Source organism: Physeter macrocephalus, chromosome 19, assembly GCF_002837175.3.
Source record: "Physeter macrocephalus isolate SW-GA chromosome 19, ASM283717v5, whole genome shotgun sequence".
In the NCBI taxonomy this organism is placed as follows: Eukaryota; Metazoa; Chordata; class Mammalia; order Artiodactyla; family Physeteridae; genus Physeter; species Physeter macrocephalus.
Genome location: NC_041232.1, coordinates 75,322,320 through 75,345,014, shown reverse-complemented (window position 1 = coordinate 75,345,014; position 22,695 = coordinate 75,322,320). Strand labels below are relative to the sequence as shown.

At 38.0% G+C, this 22,695-nt stretch overlaps 1 protein-coding gene across 1 annotated transcript in view; it reads right to left on the bottom strand.

Annotated features, from left to right (window-relative positions):
- Nucleotides 1-22,695, bottom strand: part of PHLPP1 (PH domain and leucine rich repeat protein phosphatase 1) — a 221,102-nt gene that overhangs the window by 37,436 nt on the left and 160,971 nt on the right. The window contains exons 5-10 of the mRNA XM_007116467.4: nucleotides 20,432-20,578; nucleotides 19,584-19,814; nucleotides 14,122-14,324; nucleotides 12,758-12,818; nucleotides 10,072-10,167; nucleotides 5,909-6,064 (exon numbers count right to left, since the gene is read on the bottom strand). Of these exons, the coding sequence (XP_007116529.2) occupies nucleotides 5,909-6,064; nucleotides 10,072-10,167; nucleotides 12,758-12,818; nucleotides 14,122-14,324; nucleotides 19,584-19,814; nucleotides 20,432-20,578 (894 nt within the window). The remainder of the gene's footprint in view (nucleotides 1-5,908; nucleotides 6,065-10,071; nucleotides 10,168-12,757; nucleotides 12,819-14,121; nucleotides 14,325-19,583; nucleotides 19,815-20,431; nucleotides 20,579-22,695) is intronic.

Genomic DNA, 22,695 nt, shown 5'->3' with positions numbered 1-22,695 from the left:
AAGTGCAAAACTTGTAGAGAAGAGACATACAACTCCTGCCCTGAAGCATTTAGAAAGTTGCCCACAACAGCAGTGAGACAAATCCACTTCTTGCTTCTTGAGCAATTACTCTCTTCTTCCCTGGCACATTCTGTTCGTCTGTTCTAGCTCATCTAGGTTTTTTTGTTTTGTTTTTGTTTTTCAGTAATTCCCAGCACACCCTTAAATTTTACAGCCAAATTCTGTCCTGAAACAAAGCACAGGATTTGGTACCACAACAGGTCTACCTATTTGCAGGCATACCAGGCATTCTGCATTCAAATGAGTTTTCTGCAGATCAGTACTGGGACTTGTAAGTCTATTGAAAATGCAAAAGGTTAAGACCCTAAGTGCAGCAAAATTCTTTGACTTTTCTACAACTCCCTGATTTCTGGCCCCCAAAATCTTCCAGAGGTGCCAAACAAAATGCTCTAAATTCCTTATCATTTGTCCATACAACACAACGCTTTTGACAATTTCACCTATTGATATCTTCAGAAGACTGATAGCTCTTAAAGCACGGGCTTTCAAACTTTTCAATAATGGCAACCAAGAGTACAAAATACATTTTACATGACCACCCAGTACAGATGCGACATATACATGTGTAAATGAAACAAAAGTTTCTTGAAACAATACTTAACCTTACTCTATCTTACATTGATATTTTCTATGCCATTTTTTTAGGTGCTGGTAGAAACCCACTAAATTACTACACCTCACTTATCAGTTTGAAAAAAGGACGCCTATTATTCATTGTCTAGCAATATCACCTAATAGTGAGGATTGCATGCGAAGAGAAAGCGTGTACGTATAGCCTAACAGAATTCACACACTATTATTTTGAAAGATCTGAAAATCTGTCTGGCTTGGGCAGTAATGATCATAAGCCTACAGAGCAAAGGAACAAAGGTTATACAGATGTATGAACTGTTGAACAAGAACTCGAAAAGAATTAATTTTTAAAATTAAGTATAATTAATTAAGAATTAGTTAACATTGATGTAACACTATAAATTAATCTAGAGATATCCTAATTTCATCAATTATACCACTGATGTTCTCTATCTGGTCCAGAATCCAATTTAGGACTGCACATTCCATTTCCTTATCATGCCTCATTTGTCTCCTCTAATCAGTCTTAATTTAGATTTGTTTGATGTTTTATCATCATTAGAATTTAGAATAATGTGATGCATTTCTGGCAAAAACACATAGAAGTGATGTTGTGCCTTTGTTCCTGAAGGTATGTGATTCTCAACTTCAGCTCCCAGATATTCTTATTAAGTAGGTCAGCGTAAGTCTTCAAAAATCTATAGAATTAAGAATTCTGATGATTGGCCAAGTTGAGTCAGTAGAACTGAGATACAGGCCAGAAATCTGCAGGTTTAGTAAGTAATCTAGGGGATTCTGAACACACTCTGAGAAACACTATTTTATTTCACTACGGCTCTCAAAACATCAGAACTTCCCAAGATAGCTCTCTTCCCTTAGGAAAAATAGTGTAGGCAACTTAGTTCTTCAAAATGCCAGAAATATCTATCTTTGCCAAAAGGCACCAGTTGTCATGGTTAATCGATCACGCTCTCTCAAATTTTCTATTCCCTTTTAGTCCCCTTGATATTTACACATATTCTGTCTGAGTCACTAAAACGTATGGTCTGTAATGTGACTAATACCATGTACTTCATTTGTACGTACACTCTCCCCACTCCCATCCCCTGAAAATACTGTGTTCTGTTGCAACCAAGGATAAAAACAGACCCTAATCCCCACCCACAATAGGAATCTATAACTCTCCTTTAAAGGGCCCACTGTGACTGATCTCATCAGGAGCAGCTCGCTAGCCGTGATATGGGAGTGCATATGTGAAATGGACAGGGAACCAGCCATTGCCGAGATCTCAGAAAGGACAGGAGGATGGCAGTACCTCATCCATCCAACTTGGTGACCCATGGGGAACATCTACTCCCACTCTTGCCCATCTGTTGATGAAAACTGATTATCTGAAACTCTTTTGGGGGTTTCCATCAAGAAAATTCTCAACTCCAAGCAAAAAGGGATAAGATGAGAGATCTAGGCCAGTAAGATCCAGATTAGAATACTTGCCAGTTCCCCTCACAGAACCAAATCCTGCCTCCCTGACCACAAGACACAAAATCACAGTCCACTTCTCAGCAAATATGGTCTAACATATTTTACATCCGTCTGTAGTTTCTGAGCTGCCAGTCAAAAGAAACAAAACTCAAAGAAGAATATGGAGGGTAAACTCATAAACTTAAATTGTTGATTCAGGTCATAAGAGTTTTAATAAAATTGGTCTGAAGTTTTCAGAGGAAGATAAAGATATCACTACAAGTCATCTAATTTAAAGTAGATTCCCCTCTCTTATCTGGTCACCTGCTACCAGGTAAAGCAGATTAAAATACACCATTCTAAAGCTGTAATATCTCAGAGACAATATTATGTAATCAGAACCATGACACTGTGTTTTAGCAGAAAGATTCAGAGCTAAAGAAATCTCCTTAGAAAGAGAGTTTAAGTTCAGCCTTTTGCTGTGTCCAATAACACATGTTTTTCTGACAGTTCTCATGAAGCTTCCAAGCACAAGTTCTACTTAGAGAACAAACAAAACCATTTTTAACTTATGAAGACTTGTATTCAGGCCTTTTCCTCAGTTATACAACCAAACACAGAACTGGTAACAATAATTTATTACCATAAAAAAAAAAAAAGAAAAGAAAAAAGAAAAAGTGAGCACCTAAATATTTTTAAGGTTGGTATCATGGAGCAAACTGAACGGAAGGAGAATTGAAGCAGTTTCATTACTGCCTGGGGCTATCTGCCAAACACAGAGCTCTGTATTATACAACAAAGTGCTGTTCTCCATACCAGGAGCCTAAATTAAAACCAATCCTATCATTTTCCTTCTCCTTTACCCTCTCAACCCCACCTTTTATTACAGTTTATTGTGCAGTTATTTTAAGCTCGGCATTAGGTTGTAAGCTCCTTGAGGGTAATACCGACGTTAGTCATTTTTCAATGCCCTGCAGTACCCAGCACAGTGACTTAAACTTACAGGGTAAGACACTGGCCATCCTGAACCATGTAAATGAAAACAAATCACAACTAAACCACCTGCAAAGAGCTTGTGAAGATTCTTTCCTAAAAAACCCTCTTTTAATATTTTAAGCTTCATGTTTTCTAGGTTGACCTGCTCCCACAATAGTCAGTAGTAGTTTATTCCTTCCCCTCAAGCTAATCAAACCAAATATACAGTAGCTCTACATTTTCCTGAATGTAAATTATGCCTCATTAAAAAATTTTTTTTTAATTTAGATAGGGAAAACCTCAGTTATTTAGGTTTTGGAAAGGGGATAAATAGAAAAAGTATTATCCCTTTAAGAAGCAGTAAATAGTTTGGTAAAGCATAGAGAATAGAGTCAATATTTTTATCATAACTTTGTATGATGTGTAACCTATAAAAATATCAAATCACTATGTTGTGTACCTTAAATTAATATAATATTGTAAAAGTCAACTACATTTCAATTTTAAAAGGTTCGATTTTTCTTGTCTTCCAACAGTGAAATAATACAAGAATGCTGTTCAAAAAAGATCTCATCGACTTTACCCCACCCTCTTTATAACCCTATCTGCCTGAGAGAACCAAACCTCTTAACCTTTCTGACTCAGAGTCATGACAATAAGGTCAGTTGCTACACGAGGCTGGAGATGGGGCTATTGCATTGCTTGGAAAACAATGGCACTGGAATATGCCTTCTTGGAAAAGTTTCTTACTTCTGCCTCTTTTGGTCATTTGCTTTTCTCTCATAAAATAAAAGCAGGATGCCTGCTCTTTCTAATTCATTCAGCCCCTTACTCCAGCACTTCCCTGTGCTGGAAGGGCATCCGGCATGGCCTGCCCTCCTCCCAAGAGCTGCCTACTTCCCCTGCACCAGCCCCTATTTTCCAAAATGCAGCTGGCTCTGGATAGGCCCATTTATTCAGACTAGGCTATTTCTGCCTGAATGCCTTTAGCTTATTACACTGTAGGCTCAGCTTATTCTGCTCTCCTTGATAGCAATGTTCCCTTTCAGTGGCTCAATTCAGGTCCTAAATTTTCCATACTGCATGACTAGAAATATTCTAGTTCATACAATCACCCCTTTTCCAACATACAGATTCCATCAGGGACTGTACAGAATAGACAACATGGGAAAACCTGTGCAGGGCCACAAACTAACAGTCCACACAGCGGTTCTTGACCCTGGGAGTCAGCAGAATTACCTGTGGAACAATCTAAGTCAAAGTTGCCCCTCACAACTGCTCATCTGAACACGAACACACAGTCTCCTGGACCACACTGTGAGAGACCTCAGGCACACATCGTCAGATCTGGCTGGCACCAGGGAGACTCAATGACTGCTTAGGGACGCCTCTAGAGAATGAAAAACATATTCAAGTGCCCCTTTAAAATAAAATTCTCAGAAATGAATAAAGAATGATTATTATCTATGGAGAGTTCCAGCACTATTTACCTACTCTCTACTAGCCATGACCTTATAAGACTCAGATTCAGAAATGGTTTTATCTCACTCAAAGACTCCTAAAACCCGAATCCATCTCCCTTTTGGTTTCTACTGATTCGGTGTAGATCCCCCAGGAGAACAAGTGGATTCTCATTATAAAACTGCACCCAAATTTTCCCTAGTTAGCCTTATGAAAGAAAACACAAGGCTACAACATGACATAGAATTCTCTGCAGGGGAAGAAACCAAATCCTATAGTATTCATAACAATAAGAAACACGTCTAGAGCTACCCATAGGCTGTGCATTGTCCTTTGATATGAATGCAAAAGCAAGAACAATTCTTTAAATTATCTTGAAATATCGTTCTTTTTGTCAAGGGAATGACATAGCAGCAGTCAATTACAATGTAACAATCCCATTTCCCCACAATTCCATTATTTCTCAATAATTATACCAGTAGGAATTCATTGTAACTTACATTACGTACAGAGAATAAATTTTTTTTAAAATGAGGAAAACAGAAGAAAGGGAAAAGGAAAGAAATGCTGGACAGGTTCTCTGTCTTGATCTGGGTGATGGTTATAGGGTATATATGTACGTAGAAGTTCATTGAGCAGCATGCTCAAGAGTTGTACACTTTTTGACTGTAAGTTACATCTTGATAAAAAGATTTTTTTGAAAAAGGAAAAGGAAAGAAAAAAATGCAAATCCAAGATCAAGGGTAGTGTTTAAAATTCCTTAAATTTTTTACCTTTCGTTAAACAAATATTTATTGAACATCTTAGAAAGGAACCCTCCTACACTGCTGATGGGAACAATTTCTTTAAATACTTAGTGAACAAGTTATTTAGAAAAATTCTCTTTGTTCAAAAAGAAAATAGTTTCAATGCAAGGGTAAACCTGTGGTAAAGATAAGGCAATTGGTTAAAAAAAAAAAGTAAAACTCTAGGAAAATCTATCTCTGTCACCCAAAGTCATAAATATGTGAAAGCAAGAACAGAGAATCCTAAGGTAATTACACTAAGCCTAGAGCGGGCTGCACAAGTTTTGACCAGGCAGCAGACTTCCCACCCTTGTTTTATACCGACACCTCCACAGCTCACGCTTATGCACAACTCAACCCACTTAAGGAATCAAAATTAAAGCAGCAGAAAAATTAAGACTCTCTAGGATAGTCCTGCCTCTATTTCCTACAAAATGGTGACAGAAGTGGCTGGCAATACCATTTTCTTCATAAATCTAGGACAGACAGTCGCAAAGTCCACTCTAAATGGTCTGAGATGACCTAAAATAAGAACGCTAATTAGGGGGCATCTTACAAGTCGATGAACAACCAAAACAAACAAGCAGCTTTACCTGTCGGCCTTCATCAGAAGGTTGGGTGGCAGCTCGAGGAGCTGGTTGTGCTGCACATCCAAGACCTCCACTGAGGTTCTTTCTAGCCTTTCGGGAAGCCTTGTCAGCTGGTTGTGTCCCGCCAGCAGTTTCCGGAGACTACTATTACAAAATAAGCTGTGCAAACAAGGACAAAGACAGAAGGAAACTTACTGAGAGCTCATTTGGGATGAAGATTTCAAAATGAATAGGAGTAGGAAAAGGCTTAAAATTATCTCTCTAAGAAACCTAAATTCATTCAGAGCAACTGCAAATTCATTTTAACATAAGCTCAAAGTTGGAGCTGTTCATATTTCAATAATTTCCATACTTAAAAAAAAAAAGGGTGGAAAAACTATGAAAAGGAATATTTAACAAAGCAGCTCTACTTAGTGAAAAAGAAAACGAGTTTCATAGAAGACACCAAAGGCAGCAGCCTAGTCTTGTTACACTCACAAGGCAAACTGTGAAAGGCTGCAGGCTTCCCCAGGCAGGGATTACATCTGGTATCACCCTGGAACGCTGGGGGTTTTACCCACAATAGAATCTGAATAAATACAGTTGAGCAATTCTTACTTACAAGGTCAACATTCAGTAAGGATTCTTTTGTCCAGTTAAACTTTTACCAATGACAACTGAAAAAATGCTACATTTTCCTCAGTTGCATTTCACAGTAATTATTTCTCCCTTTCCTCACTTCCCTAAATCTGTATATTTCTATTTTCTCTTTGGTTTAATCCTAGACCAAAGCAGAGACTCCCTCCTAAAGAGAATATAACTCACTCAACGCAGTATTTTCTTTTGAGCATCAAACAAGCTATTGGGAAGCTTGACTGTGTTTTTCTTCTATGGGTTATCAAAACTGCAACAAATGATGAATATGTGTTAATCTTATGTAAATCTGCTTTATGATCACTTAAGACCGCAACAGTCGTAGAGAATAAAGCAGGTCGTGGGTTAAACATAGAAATCTGGGGACTGTGGGAAAATGAGGTTATAATTTGCATCTGGATCACATTGGAATGAGAACTCATTTACACTGCTGTCAAAGAATGAGGCTTCCTCACCCACCTCCTGTTTCCCACCATTCTGACCTCACTGACATACAAAGTTCTTAAATCACTCTATATTACAGCTGTAACTTTATTCACTTTAAGTATCAAAACTAGATTCTTTGCTCACAAAGATGCTAGCAACCTGTCTCAACACTGTGACACCATGGGCCCCCATTAAAGATATACCTGACTTTGCAGGTTTAGATATTTAATGTGACAAGACAATCTGTCCAGGACTGTCATTCAGTCACAGCTATCACAGGGGCCAGTCTCTGTAACGCTCACTTTAACCTAATCATGCGGGATTTGGTCCACCAATTTTACTGTCTTGCTGGGCCTCATGTACAATTTAGAATTCTTAGAGAGTAGAATGGGATTATTTCTCTCTCTCTCTCACACACACACTTCACCCTTACATAGATAGATAACTGAAAGACAGGTTACAAAATCTTTATCTTCATTTTTCCAGATAAGAAAGGAGATTTGATAACTATAGGATGAGTATAAATGCTAGTAACTGGATTTGCTCAATTCTTTTGGATACTATGAATTAAAATAATTAAAATAGCTTCTTTTCCTTTCAGTACAGCTCCACTGCTAAACATGAATTTCTGTTTTCTCAGACCCTTCACACACATCACCTAGACAAAGAATGCTTGAATGTTAAACCAACTTCTAACGAATCACTGTCTTGGCCTGGGTATTAGATCAACGATGGGGCCGATACAAAGTTTGCAACTAAACAACACCATAAATGAGAAAACATGTATTATTTTTGTCCCATGTGTTAAAAACACAGACATACACAAAAACAAACACTGTTTAAATTTTTTGACAAGACAGCATTTGGATTTGCTTTGAATAAGCATTTGTTTAGATCCCAAAAAAGCCTGTACTAATGCAGAGCAAATCAAAGATTAATTAACTCTGGAGAAAACTGGGTAAGATATCAGTTATCTTGTATTTATTTAATTGTTGGTTTATTTATATAATATCTTTGTTGTGGCGTACAGTGACACAGAGGCCTTAGACTCCAACATGCTATATGTGTTAAATTGGGGAGGTCAAAGTAGGGAAGAGAAAAACAGACAGAAAGATAACAGTACAAGATTTTTTTTTAACAAATTATTTTTCCTCATTAGTAGTAGCCTGTTTTCTTTTTTGCTGTTTGTCTTCTAAAAGGGTCTCTCTCTCTCTCTCCCCCTCCTTCACACACACACACACACACACACACACACACACACACACACACACATACACATCTGTCCATGGGGCACATCACCAAAGTCCTTTTGATAATGGTGACGGGCTATACTGGGTCACCTAAATGCTCACTCAACATAAAACTCTAAAGCAAAAAGCATTTTCAAATGGACTGAATTTACAGGTATAACATATGGCTGAGAAACAAAGTAAAATCACCTGAGCTTTCCAGGGATTGAAAATGTAACTCGGATTTCTTCCACAAGAGCTAGACTCTAACACAATGTTATCCAACAGAAATACCATGCAAGCCACATACGTAATTTAAAACTTTTTAGTAGTCACATTTAAAAAAGTGAAAAGAAACAGGTAAATTAGTTTTTACAGTACACTTTTTATTTGACCCAATATATCCAAAATACTATTTTAACATGTAATTAATATACAATATTATTGAGATATTTTGCATCCAGTGTATGTTTTACACTTCAGCACTTCTCAGTTAGGACTAGTCACGTTTTACATGCTCAGTAGCCCCTCAGCTAATGGCTACTGGCTATCATAGTGGACAGCTGAACTCTGACACATCTATCGGGCTTCCTAGGCAGGTGTATTTCATGATCCTTGTCCTTTACAAGAGAACAGAGGAATACGATCATAAACCTTTAAAGATCGTTTATCTAAGTTTACTCCAAAATAGTGATATATTTCTACAATTCTTCATTGATATTTTTTTTACTATATATGGTTAAAAATAAACGACTTACTCTGTTCAGTGACTGGCTGAGAATAGTGGAAATACCTAGACCTGAGTTGTGGCAGCCACTAGGCACAAGTGGCTATTTAAATTTAAATTAATTAAAATTAAATAAAATTTAAAATTCAGTTCCTCGGTCACACTGTCCACATTTCAAGTGCTCAACAGTCACATGTGGCTAGTGGACACTGTAGTGAAGAGCACAGATACAGACCATTTCAATCATCACAGACAGTTCTTCAGGACAGCATTGGGATAGACTACTCTTCTGGCTATTAACTGCATGGCTAGTCACTAACAGTCCAATAATATTTTATGCCACAATTAGCCAACTTGAAGATATTTGCCTAGATCTATGGATACCAGATATCATCATGTGGCTGCTTTACAATCTTGCCATTAAAGTGAATATTATGAAATAAAAATAATAACACGTTAAGAGAGAGAAGAGAAGGAAAGAGAAGTTCTTCGACCTTCTACTCCAAATTTCACACAAGAAAAACAGAACCTAGTTTGCTTTTTCTGGTTTAACGATCTAATAATCTTTTTTTTTTTTTTTAGGGTTACGTTCAAATAAAACCAAAAATTATTTGTGGGTAAGGTAGACATGTAAGACAATGGACAGAAGGCAAAGATTCTGAAAGAATTAAGATTACAGAGGTGAACAAATCATACTGTTTGCTGAGTATCTGAACATTTCTTTTGGCTTATTTGAAAATTTCCACCAAGCATCAACTGCCACGTGGCTTTGCGAAGTCTGGCTTGGAGTCAAAGCCTTGGTCTACCCATCACTGCATGATGGAAGATTGTGCCTCGAAGTTACTAAATAAGGTTTTATTATTATAAAAGATAATAAAATAGAGGTAAAAGATACTAAATAAGGTTTTATAATTATTTTTTTGGCCGCGCGGTGTGGCATGTGGGATCTTAGTTCCCCATCCAGGATTGAGCTCGTGCCCCATGCGTTGGGAGTGCAGACTCTTAACCACTGGACCGCCAGGGAAGTCCCTAAATAAGGTTTTAGAACAAACTCTTTCAGGGGTTCATAATAACAAATTAAACACTGGATCAGCAATTTTTTCCACTGCTCATCTAATTTGAGATTCTCTAACTTAATCTGTAATACTCACCGTGCAGGAAGTTCACATATTTGATTATGGCCAATATCCAAAACTTCTAGCTTTCGGCTTTCACATACCCACTCGGGCACATTTTCTAAACGGTTCCTAAATATAAGAATATACAATTCTTTTTGATTGGAATTTGGCTTAAAATATGGTTCAAAAGTCAAAATAATTATATAGCACAATAAAACTTCAAATGAAATAGCCAATTACAGTGAGTATAAATCAAAAGGATATGTGTATTCACTTTAATCTGAAGCAAGATGAACTGTGATAAGGAATAAGAAATAAAGAAAGAGTATCAAAGAACACAGTCACATCATCTGCATCATCTCTAAAGTCTAAAAAAAAGTCTGGTTCCCAGAATTACTATCCCAAACTGTCTATAAACCCATGTAAGCTTAGGGAGAAGATGTCTTATATTGGAAAACAAACAAACACATATACACACACTTCCAGTTAAGGTAAACAGTCAAGTGGTATAAAATAGTTTTATTTTCCAATTTGCATTTTTACCCTTAACATGAAAAATTTTCCTAACTCCAGAAGGTACCATGAGAGCAGTGCCATAGACAAATGTATAGAAATGGCAGCAATGAAAAGATACACTAACCCTTAAGTTCAGAATTAATTACTTGAAAACATTTACTTAGGCATTAGATAGTAATTATAATTACCAGAAACAAGTAAACTGAACCAATGGTAACTTAAATTGTTAAATGAATTGACCACATCTTAGATAAATCTACTATATTTGAATGTCTCCTTAGTCATCTCCTTAGTCACAGATGGTTAGCTTTTTACCTTCCTTTTAAAATACGTGAAATGACTAGGCACAAAAAAATCTAACATGGTACGTATGTTATGACTACAATTCTTTAAAAACAGATGAACAAGTCTGTGAAAAGTATGATGCCTGGAACAAGGATTATAGTAGAGTAAAAGTTTTCGCTATTATATCAACTTTTCAATTAAAATATAGAAAAGAAGGCATACTTTCTGTTTAGTGTTTATATAGGTACACACGGTTCTGGCTTTGAAGCTCTACAGATTGACACACTTAATTACTTTATTGTACAATAGTTAATCCCTAAAACATCTCAATAAGATAGGTGAGTGAAAGTACCCTTCAGTTTAAGCAACCTCACCATATAGCAATAAAATTCCTCTTAAGTGATAAAATAACCTAGAACTTTGAACTTGAGAAACTCTAAGAACCTAGTAAAAACACTATAATGAGTAACAGCTCAGTTCCTTCAGAGAACATAAATACACAAGAGAGGGTGAAATACCCAGAGCTATGTGAGGGGAACCAGAGGTTCTTCTAAGAGAATGTCCTACAGTTTGGGAGGTGGATTAGGCAGAGCATGTTACAGTAAAGATTCGGACATGCGAGTTAAAAAAAAGATGAATAGCATTTAAGTGCAGAATTCGGGGACCAGCATGACATGAGAGTTTGCAATTCAGTCTCACTTAGGGGTTTCAATGGGAACCATTTGCCAATTATATACTATAAATAAAAGAAAAGTAGATTCACTCTATGGCCAATTCTCTGGAATAAATCTGTTCAAGATATTTATATGCACCCAGGTATGCAAACCCCACTCCTGTACTCTATTTAAACGCTTGAAGATAATAATATTCAAGGCTGACAGAAAAGAAAAACAAGAAAGAGGTAGTGTCTGACTTAAAATTCATTAAACAAAACTGTCTGACATGAATTTAGTAGGAAATTGTATGAAGCACTACTCATAAAGGATTTTATAAATATAAATTTCTAATAAAACTAATTGTAATCATTCTCACGTCAGCTAAATTCTGACACATTCTGACATAATTATGATTGAGAATATTATTAAAATATCTAGGTTTGTGTACTTTCATGACTAAAGGCAAATTCTGCACCTGACAAATCACATATCAGTTGTATCAGATTTACACACTGAAATGAGTTAACAGTTGTCACGTTGACAGGGCCACATGCTCCCATGTACTGTGGTCATTCAGAAAAGTCTCGATTATTACCTTTGGAATTAAGTTAAAAGTGAGTTTCAATTTAGTGTGTTGAGATTATGAAAGTCTAATTTGTGCAAATACATGCTTTGGGCCTTCAGGAAAAAGTCTACTACAATATTTTCAGGAACCAGAGTACACATGACACACTGTAGCAGTGAATTTGTATAAAAAGTGTTCACAAATGAGCTGAGAAAAGTGAGCAGGCTGTATGGAAATCTTACTTTGGTAGTCTTAGCCACCAGTTTTTAAGAGTTCTTAGTAAGGAGATGTATATACAAAACGGAGGCAAAAAATCAAAGAGCTATATAGCACAACATATATTTTTAACGAAATTAACAACATTTCAGGGAAAGACATGAAGATATGGTTAATATAATTAAAGAAGTACTGGACCTTCCAGCCATACAACCCTCAACTGACTAATCTTTCAAGCGTAAACCTGGCATTCAAACCGGTGTCCACATCAACATCTTGATTCTTCTGGTGTAAACTATAGTATACAAATGAAGTACATATTTTAACTGACAGATAGTTGCATGCATTTTTCAGAGGATAAGTATTCAACACTAGTGAATACCTTCAAGATATATAAAAAGTTCTTATGCCGAAGTTGAGACAGAATCATCTAAATAATTTTCAAGCAGACCCCAGAGTGCTCTAGGACTTGCCTTCTTACCTTGAAACATCCATGTAGGACAGATAATTCGGAACTGGGTAAACGTCAAGCTGGACAAGTTCTAGGAAGCAGAAAACAAAAACGTTACCATTCAAGTGACACAGAGACTCTTTTTATATGTAGAATATCATTCCTGTGCTTTATTCTCCATGGTTTATTTAGGTTAGGAAATACAATACATCCATTTGTTTAACTTTGAAACTACAGGAAAATACAAAGAACTTCTAATTTAATCACAAGATCTTATTCAGAGACTGAAATAAATCACTCATTCTACTTTCCTACCTTTTTCTTATCCACTTACTGTGGCACTCCTGTTGTTATGCATGCTAAATTTTATCTGGAAGATTAACTGTATGAATACCATTTTTTTAAAACATTCAGCTTGATAAATATTTGTTCAGCACGTAGTAGTAAATACTTGTTTCCATTCAGTTGTCTGATGGGAGGGAATGGAAATCTTCACTTCAGCAAACATATGCCCATACGACCTTTTCTGTTTTAGAACTGCCATGATTTCCAAATTCTAAGGAGGAGACCTTATTAAATGAGTAAGACTCTTGCTTTGTGGTGTCCCTGTGGGTATATAATTTGGGTTTCTCTTAAGGTGAGCTCCTTTGTTGGTGGAGCAGGAAATCTGAGACCCTGAATGGAGTCCGTAACAGACCTCCCTTTCACTTTCATTCTCCAGATTTACTACCTTAACAAGGTAGCCCAATCACCCCCCACATTCCCCCCTGTCTGCCCTTCAAGGAGAAGAGCCAAATCACAAGTGGGAGTAACCTATCTAAATGTCACAATATGAGAAAAACAAATTAGGAACTTTAAAATCTTCCTTTTTGATTCCTTTAAATATCAAACCAGGATTCTTCTTTTATGATTTTTATCTTAGCAAAATTGGAAAAACTTATTTTCCTAAATGAGGAAAGAAAAATCAAAGTGAGGCAGAGAAGATGGCACTGAGTTAAATTCTCAGAACCAAAAGAGAAACTCTGGGGACTTCCCTGGTGGCGCAGTGGTTAAGAATCCGCCTGCCAATGCAGGGGACACGGGTTCAAGCCCTGGTCCGGGAAGATCCCACATGCCGTGTAGCAACTAAGCCCGTGTGCCACAACTACTGAGCCTGCACTCTAGAGCCCGCGAGCCTCAACTACTGAGCCCGCGCACCTAGAGCCTGCGCTCCACAACGAGAAGCCACTGCAATGAGAAGCCCGTACACTGCAACAAAGAGCAGCCCCCGCTCGCCGCGACTAGAGAAAGCCTGCATGCAGCAACGAAGACCCAACACAGCCAAAAATAAATAAATTAAATAAATAAATTAAAAAAAAAAAAAGAGAAAGTCTGATGTGGTCTTTGTTACATACCATTAGAAGAGGTATACAGTGCTTTTAGGAAATAGCCACAGATGTTTAATGTCACCAGTTGATTCCTTTCACAGTGTAAAACTTCAATGTTGTTGAAAACCATAGCATCTAGATCACCAAGCTTATTGTCCCGCAGATCAAGCTGAGTGACGTGAGGGAGAAAGTCCACTTCATCTGCTATTAGCTTCCTAATTAGGTTCAGTCTTGAGAGGAAAAGGACATAAATAGAGACTATAATTAACTGCAATGTTATAAATAAACAGCCACACCCTCATATGGTGACTAACAAGAAGGACTCAAGTCTCACTCTGTCACAGTCCTCCATGATTTCTTTAATCTCAGTATCTGGCTTTCCTTAACTAGCCAGATTCTCTAGCTATTTCTAGCTACAATTCCATGGGTCTTAACCTTGACAATATAATCTGAAACACAATTTAGATCATTAAGGCTGGAAGAGAAATATGCATATTGATTTTACCTTAGTTCATTTCAACGGAGAAAAACATTATTTGAATGTTTATTTCCAAATAATCTGGTTGAAAGAACACGAGAAACAAAACCCAGAATAACCCATTAAGCACATTACAACTACATGGATATTTAAGGAAAGAGAGAGGATGAGTGAGCAGGTAGATGAGCAGCCATAAAGGACAGAATTAATCGGTGAACTTGGAAAAAAATAATGAATGGGAGTCAAATATACACCAGAGACAGGTGTGCAAATATATCTGAATTTTCAGTTGGTTCTGGACCAAAGATTAATTACCAAAACTATCTCCAATGTTAAAATACTACTTGAAAGAGCAAAGTGCAGAAAATACTGACATTTGACACGTAGGATTCACTGAGAAATCATAAAACAAAGGACAATAATGCGGATCAACAAGCTCAGGGCACAGGGAAAAACCGGCGGAGCCTCAGCCATAAGAACTAGTCAGCTAATAGACCAAAGCTGCCCTGGATGAGCTGCCGAGAAGACATGTCAGTAGCAATGGGGACTAGGAATCAGTATAACAAAAACACATCTAGCTTCAAAGTGGAGAAAAACAGATGAAAATCTCAATTCCTAGTTTGCTAGGCTACGCCCAACTCCTTTACAAACAAACAAGAGAACCTCCTGCTTCTCATTACAAAGCCAACAGAGCGCTGAGATCAAGCACTTGGTTAGAAGAGCATCAATAGCAATATCATAAAGCCACTGAAACACAAGGATGAGTGACAAGACAGCAAAGAGCTAGGACTTGTCAACCTGCAAGAACAGCATATTGCCTCTTCAAATGTCCCCAAGATGATTTTTTTTTTTTGCTCCTTTTCTTTTCTATTCCAGGTTGTAAGATTAAAAAACTGGCCTCAACCCAGCGATTTGCCTATCTCCAAATGCTCACTAGATTACTAGAATATGTACACAGAATAAAAAGAAAAAAAACTCAAATCTAATTTTGGATATAAGAGACTGCAGGAATTGAAAAAATGTCCCAGCTTCTCCCTAATCTACACTTCAAATTACCTTCACATGGCACTATCATCCCCTCACCACCCCCCTCCATTGTATTAACACTAACGTACTTAAAGGGCTGGTTTAATGAGGAGACAAAAGAAAATCTGTAACGACCGACCGGGAGGTTAGTCCCACTATTCACTTTAAATTGCCAAGTCTTATCAGGATGCAAATATCAAAAGTTTTCAGGCTCACACAATAATGCAACTACTTAGGGTGACCTTTTAAAGGGGCAAAATGTGGTAAAAATTTTCGTCCAATAATCTCCTCAGTTAACACAGGCATTTTATTTATTTCATCAGTACTCACTGAGCATTTACTATGTGTTGATCGGCAGTATGAAAATGTTCTAGTTCCAGTTTGCCGCTCAACACTTTGCATATGTGACCTTGAGCAAGTCACCAAAGTCTCCGTTAAGTCTAATTTTAACCTGTAAAATGGGGATGATACCTTCCTTGTCCTACAAGGCAGGTGAGAAAATCAAATGAATGTATGTGCTGGTGCTTTGCGAACAAGGAAAAGCCATGGTGATGATGATGATGACGATAACCGATGGCTTTGAACCAATAAGAGATGAATAAAGTAAGGTGCTTGTCAACGGATTTAGTAATTTAGTGAGGAAAACCAGATATGCTTTAAAATACAAAGTATAAAGATACAAGTATGTGATAAATGTCATAAATGACGTAAAATACAGAGAATGGTCAAAAAAGATGCTACGCTAGAGGAGCCATCTCATCTGAATCCCAAGGGCAGGCAGAATTCAACAGATGTAAGTGGGAGAAGAAAGGAGTCCATGAGGAGTTGCTGAATGGCCTTTGGACTGAAGAGAAGAGCACAAGGTGAGCTTCATGCATGGGTATAGGGGTCCCTCAGGAGTGCAGGCTATGTGAGAGGAGTGAGAATATGGCTACAAAGGTGGGTTTAGTCAATTAATATTTACCAAGTACTGTGCCTACTAAGTGCTAACACTGGGAACTCAAGGATACATAAATAAGAGCAGTGCTTCTCAAGTTACCTCGGGTGAAGGACCTATTTTCTAAACTTCGAATCCATCACAGACTGACGTGTAGTCATATGCACATACCAGGACACAGCTCACCGCACAAGCAGCTCACCACTGCAAGTTCGCCAACACCTAAACTAGTGGAGAGGCCACAACAAGGGGAGGCACTAGCGTGCAAGAAAAAAAAAAAAAAAAAAAAAAAAAAGAAAATAAGAGTCAAAAATTTTGTGTCTGGATAACCAATGAAGCAGTGTTGCTATCAGCAAAATTAGGAACCCAGGGGAAAGAACTGGTTGAATAGAAAGAAATTAAACTGTTTCAGATGTAATTTGGGTGAGTGTGTCAATAGGAGAAAGCAAGGTGAAATTATCCTGCTGGCAGCTGAAGTGGAATTAATCCCAAGAAGAGAAATAAGAGTTAGAGAAAAATTGAGGAATATTTACCATGGAGATGAAAGGTAAATGATGAAGTCCCGTGAGTACAGGCAACCAACCACCAAGGCACAAAACAGAAAGAGAGGTGATCGAGGAGAAAGACGTAATATCCACATTTTGGACAGAGAAGAGGAGAAATTATTAATGATGCCATAGAAGAAATAATATCAGACTCAAAAATGTGAATATGAGAAAAAGAATAAGATGAAAAGAAAAATGACTACCTTTAATCTGATGTATCCATCTGAAGGAATAAAAATGCAATCAATAAAATTAGCCTTCCGCTTACAGAAACTAAGTGAAACTCCCCTTAAATCATACCACTAGCTTCAGTTTAAAATATTAAGGCAGAATTATAAGCAAATCTGACCAGATTTCTGCCCCCTCAGCTCAGTGGTCTGAAGGGAAGCAGTCACCTACTCATGATCATTCAACATTTACACGTACAAAAGTCTATTCTGGTATTTAAATATCTTGTAACTAATCTCATCTAAAAAAGACCCAATTAGAACTATAAATCTGAAGAATTTACAAAGCTCTTAATAAGAAGTTACTTCCAAACATATTAGACTGATCTCGTTTGTAAGCTAATTCAGATCAAGAAAAATGATGCTTTCTTATCCATACCATGTAACTTATAAATCCCCTCATGCTTGCTACCTGAGGTCAAAACAACCATCGTTATACCTCTGGGTGACTGAATTTAAAAAGGGCTCAGGGCTTCCCTGGTGGCGCAGTGGTTGAGAGTCCGCCTGCCGATGCAGGAGACGCGGGTTCGTGCCCCGGTCCGGGAAGATCCCACATGCCGCGGAGCGGCTGGGCCCGTGAGCCATGGCCGCTGAGCCTGCGCGTCCGGAGCCTGTGCTCCGCAACGGGAGAGGCCACAACAGTGAGAGGCCCGCGTACCGCAAAAAAAAAAAAAAACAAAAAAAAAAAAAAAAAGATTCAAATTCTTGAATATGAAGGTTTTCTAAACCCAAGTGACTCAGAGGCAAATAATGTTAACAATTTAGAAAGAAAGTTAACAAGACAAAGTGTTCAGTTCCCTATCCTGTCACACTCCAAAAAGTTCTCAAAGTCAGATAAATTATTACCATTTGAACTCCCTGAACTAAGAATTCTAGGTCTGCACATTGGTAACACTTCCCCAGGTGCGACAGGCTTGATTCTTTAGTCTGAGGAAAGGTAAAACAAATCAACTCTTTGTGGGACTGGAATGAACGGGTTCCCCGGGGCCAAACCATAAGAATGGAGATGAAAGAGGAGCAAAAGGTGATGCTACTTTATACTGATGAACAGGCCTGAGTGAGGGTCTGGGATTATCACCAGAGAGGAAAGTGGGTAGTAAAACAAGGAAAGAACCATCAAACAAAGGGGTGAAAAGATGCCAAGACTGACAGCTGAGCAGGGTTCATGAGTAGGCGATCTCAGCAGATAATAATAACAATATGTAACATTTGCTGGGAGAGTGAGGCATTCCTTCCAAAACTCTATGAATTAGATTCTGTTATGAACTGTAATCTAGAGATGAGAACACTGCTGCACAGAGATATTAAATATCTCGCCCAAGATTTAATGTGGTCATCACTCCCCGGCTAATGGGAAAGTTAGTTTGGTTGAAAAAGTATCAAATTGGGCAAGTTAATATTAAGGCCTAAACCTAATATGTTGCTTTGCAGGAACTCAAGCCCAATGACAGGCTCTTGTTTTTCCTTAAAAAAAGAGAAATTTAGAACGGCTTCCTCCTTGTGTATTGGTTCTTTGTGCATTAAAAGTAAAACTGAAGTTTACATATGAAGGGATGATTACTGGGCATCTGTGATGTAGCAAGGATTGTGTTAGTGTTTTCAGCTGGAGTTTAGTGTGATCAGGATTCAAAATGCAGGTTCCCTGGTTCTTGCAAGGGGTGAGAGTGGAGGTTCTGGCCAAACTTGGGCCTACCAAGAGATTATGCGTTTTACATTTTTGTAAAGAACTGTAAACTAAGGGCAGACCCATCTGGATAGAGAGAGAGAGACGAAATTAAAATAAGTAAATTAAACAAGTAATAAATTTAATTTAATGACTATATTATATTAAGGAAGCCAAGGAAGGGAAAAAAAATTAAGGAGACATGCTCAATGGTGTCAACTGCCTCAAGCCACAGAAAAGTACGAATAAGAGAGAAAAATATCCACTTGGCTCTTGATACGGTTTTCATTCACCATAAATAGCTCTCTCTGACTCGATGGGCCTACTGATTCATGCTAATTAAAACTGGGCTCAAACTTGCAAAACCAACTAAGACCTTCAAGATATGTGGTCACTCATCAGTGAGAAAAAAATTTTTTAACAAGTTTCAGGCATGAGCGGACCCTACTACTAATCATTATACTTCCCTCTGGGTAAAAATAGCAAAGCAGGCCCTTATTGCAACTAACCAGCCTGCTTGCCTCGACAGAAGAACGCCACCAATAGGGCTATAACCTACCCCCCAAATATAAGCCAACCACTCAAATGGGATATACTTCTTTAAAATGGTTACCTTAGATCCACATGTTTAATGTGAGGCATTTTTCTTAAAGCCTGTAGCCTAAGAGTCTCCATACAGTTTCCAGACATACAAAGCTTATCCACGGCAGTCAATTTCTCCAATACCTCTGGAATGTCAGTGAATTCATTGAAAGAAAGACCAAGATAACTAAGCTGATGCATGTTCTCCAACTCAGCAGGAAGGGTCTGGAGAAAGTTTCCATCCAACAAAAATGTCTGTAAGCTATTAAAGAAAACGTAAGAATTAGAAAGAGAATGTATAAATTTTACATCTTTATTATTAACATATGAGTTCCATAAGTATAGGTCATATTACCAGAAAAAGAAAATATACTATCCTTTGCAAAATGCTAAGGACAGGGCCTGAGGCAATAATATACCAGAGAGAAATGATCAGAGATAAACATCTTAACCTTTTACTGAAAACGAAAATTATGACCAATTTTCCCAACGTGGATGGGCATAAACGAGAACAGCACAAGCTGACTGCAGTGTGAATCAGCTACAATACCCATCTTTCATTGTTATTCTGAAAAATTAACTTCTAGGTCTTAGAATTCAACATAACTCAGGAAATGAGAAAGTAACCCCTCCTCCCATATTTAGACACATTCACCTGTAGCTGTCTTCGTTCTAAACAAGGATATTTTAATTTTTTACAACATTCTGAAAGAAGCTAACAAATGAACTCTACACAAGAGCACGATCTCTTGATTTGGGACCAAGAGACCAACATATGACCAACACGTAACAAGTTAACTTATCTCATGTGCTGCGACCCTGATGCAGCTTTCTGGGGGTTTCTGAGAGATACTTTGCAGCAGGGTTTGAAGTACATACTTGTGCATATCTCCGACGGCTGCCGGGACTGCTCGGAGGGCATTGCAGGACACATTCAGCTCGGCCAGGGTTGGAATGTTGCAGACTGCTAATGGGAAGTCCCCTAAATGATTATTGGAAAGGTTAAGACTCTTCAACTTGCTGAACCTATTATCATAAAAGGAAAGAGAAGACAAATGTCATAGATGCACACCATCACATGATTGTGGCGTAGCCTTGGAGATGGTCTAGTCCAAGTCTAATGCAGCTGAGCATAAAAAGGAGCCTCAGAGGGTAAGTGAGCAGCAGAGCTGGAGCGCACATCTTCAGACTCGAAGGCCAGCGTTTTACCTAAAATATAAAGATTTTATTTAAGAACAAATGTCACTCTAAAATAAGGTTGAATATTTGAGGCGGTGAGTTTGCTGGAGTGAGTTTTTTAGCTTCACCTTGGCTACCTTAATTACATGCGAATGACGACAGAGAGGAAGGAAAAGAACACCGATGTAGCTCTCTAGGATTTCTGTTACCCCAGACGAGTCAAAAATTTTTCTGCTTCCCTTCTCTCCAATCCAAACCTGAAATAACAAAAACTTCACACTTATTCAAAACTACAGTCTCTCTAAGGGTACCAGTTTTGCAGTTCCAAATTGAAGAACCAATGACCATTCCTCAATTTCGATCCTGCTAACCACACACCCTTCCACGAAGAGCTCTTCTCATCTCACTCTAAGGACACTTTCCTCACCTAGCCTCTTCCTAGCTCTCTCCAACCTTTCCTCCTTTTCTTCTTTTTTCTTCCCCATCTCCTCTTTCCTACCCCACAGTTAGGTACTCCTCACAGATGTGCTCTTTGTTTCTTCTCTCTTTACATTGTCTTCCTTGGAAATCATTTTACTACCCTGTGGACAAGTCTCTCTAACCCTATCACACACCATCTCCTCTCTGTTGACCCACCCTACAACATTTCCAGTCCAAAACTGAACATACCATCTTTATCCCAGACCTGCACTTCCTCCTGCTCTATTTTTGTTAATGGCTCTTTCATTTTCTCAGTTGTCCAAGCAATTAAAGCAATTCAAGAAGTCACCTCTAAGTTTGAGGGCACTTCTCTGTGTACTCTCACATTTGGCCCATTGCCAACCTCTACACGTTTTCTATTTGAGATGAGAATCAGATTAGTTATTGCATTATGCTAATTATTTTATAAACTGGCCAAGCCTAAATACTAGGCAATGTGTACCATGCCTAGAACAGACACATCTTAAAAATAAACCCAATTCAATCCAATCAGCATTTTAAAGAAACTGTCATGTGACCTCTTTATTGAATTTTATAATAAAAAATGTAAAGCTTTGTTCTAAATGGCTATATAAATTTTATTCTAAATAGAAAGCTGACAATGTACTTATTTGACAGATTGATAGCTATTTTCTTGACAGAGTAATTTTATTTTATTTATTTATTTTTGGTGGGGGTGAAATCGAAAAGAATAGTTTTATTGCTTTGCCAGGCAAAGGGGGCCACAGAGGGCTAATGCTTTCAAAACTGAGGGTCCTGACCTGCAGGGGTTAGTGAGGAGTTTTATAGTAACGGTTCAAAGAGGAGGGCGTGGTCAGCTCGTGGACTTTCTTCTGATTGGTTGGTGGTGAGGGAAGTGGGAGTCGGCATCATCAACCTTCTGGTTCCAGCCAGTCTGTGGTCTGCCTGTTGTGGCAGCACAGAGTTAACGTCTCCCACCTGGCGGGGGTTTCAGTATCTGGTTTCAGGACTTAACGAAGGCCAGGTTCTTGATGTCTCATCGCGGAAACAATTCAGTGAGAGACAAAGTTGATAGGTAAGAAGTGGATTTATTTCTAGAGAAACACACTCCACAGACAGAGTGTGGGCCATCTCAGAAGGCGAGAGCGGCCGACAGTAATTTTAAAGTAAAAAACAAAACAAAACTTAAGAATTACTGCTAAACGTGAATAATCATTTTAAAATTTGTTTTGTATTTTATGATTTGATTCATTAGTCCTACTTAAAACAAAGAATGTTTATCCTCTGTTCTGATTATCTATGATCTATCCAACACACAAGCTAGAATTAGAGGGTCTATTATTCCTAGCCCACGGGTTCTCAAAGCATGGTTGGGGGACCGTGGAAGAGGTCCTTGAGATCCTTTCAGGAGATTCTCAAGGTCAAAACTCTTTTCATAACAATACTAAGATGTCATTTGACTTCTGCCACTCTCGTTTTCTCCCAAGTGTCCAGTGGAGAGTTCCAGATAGTACATGTCTTTG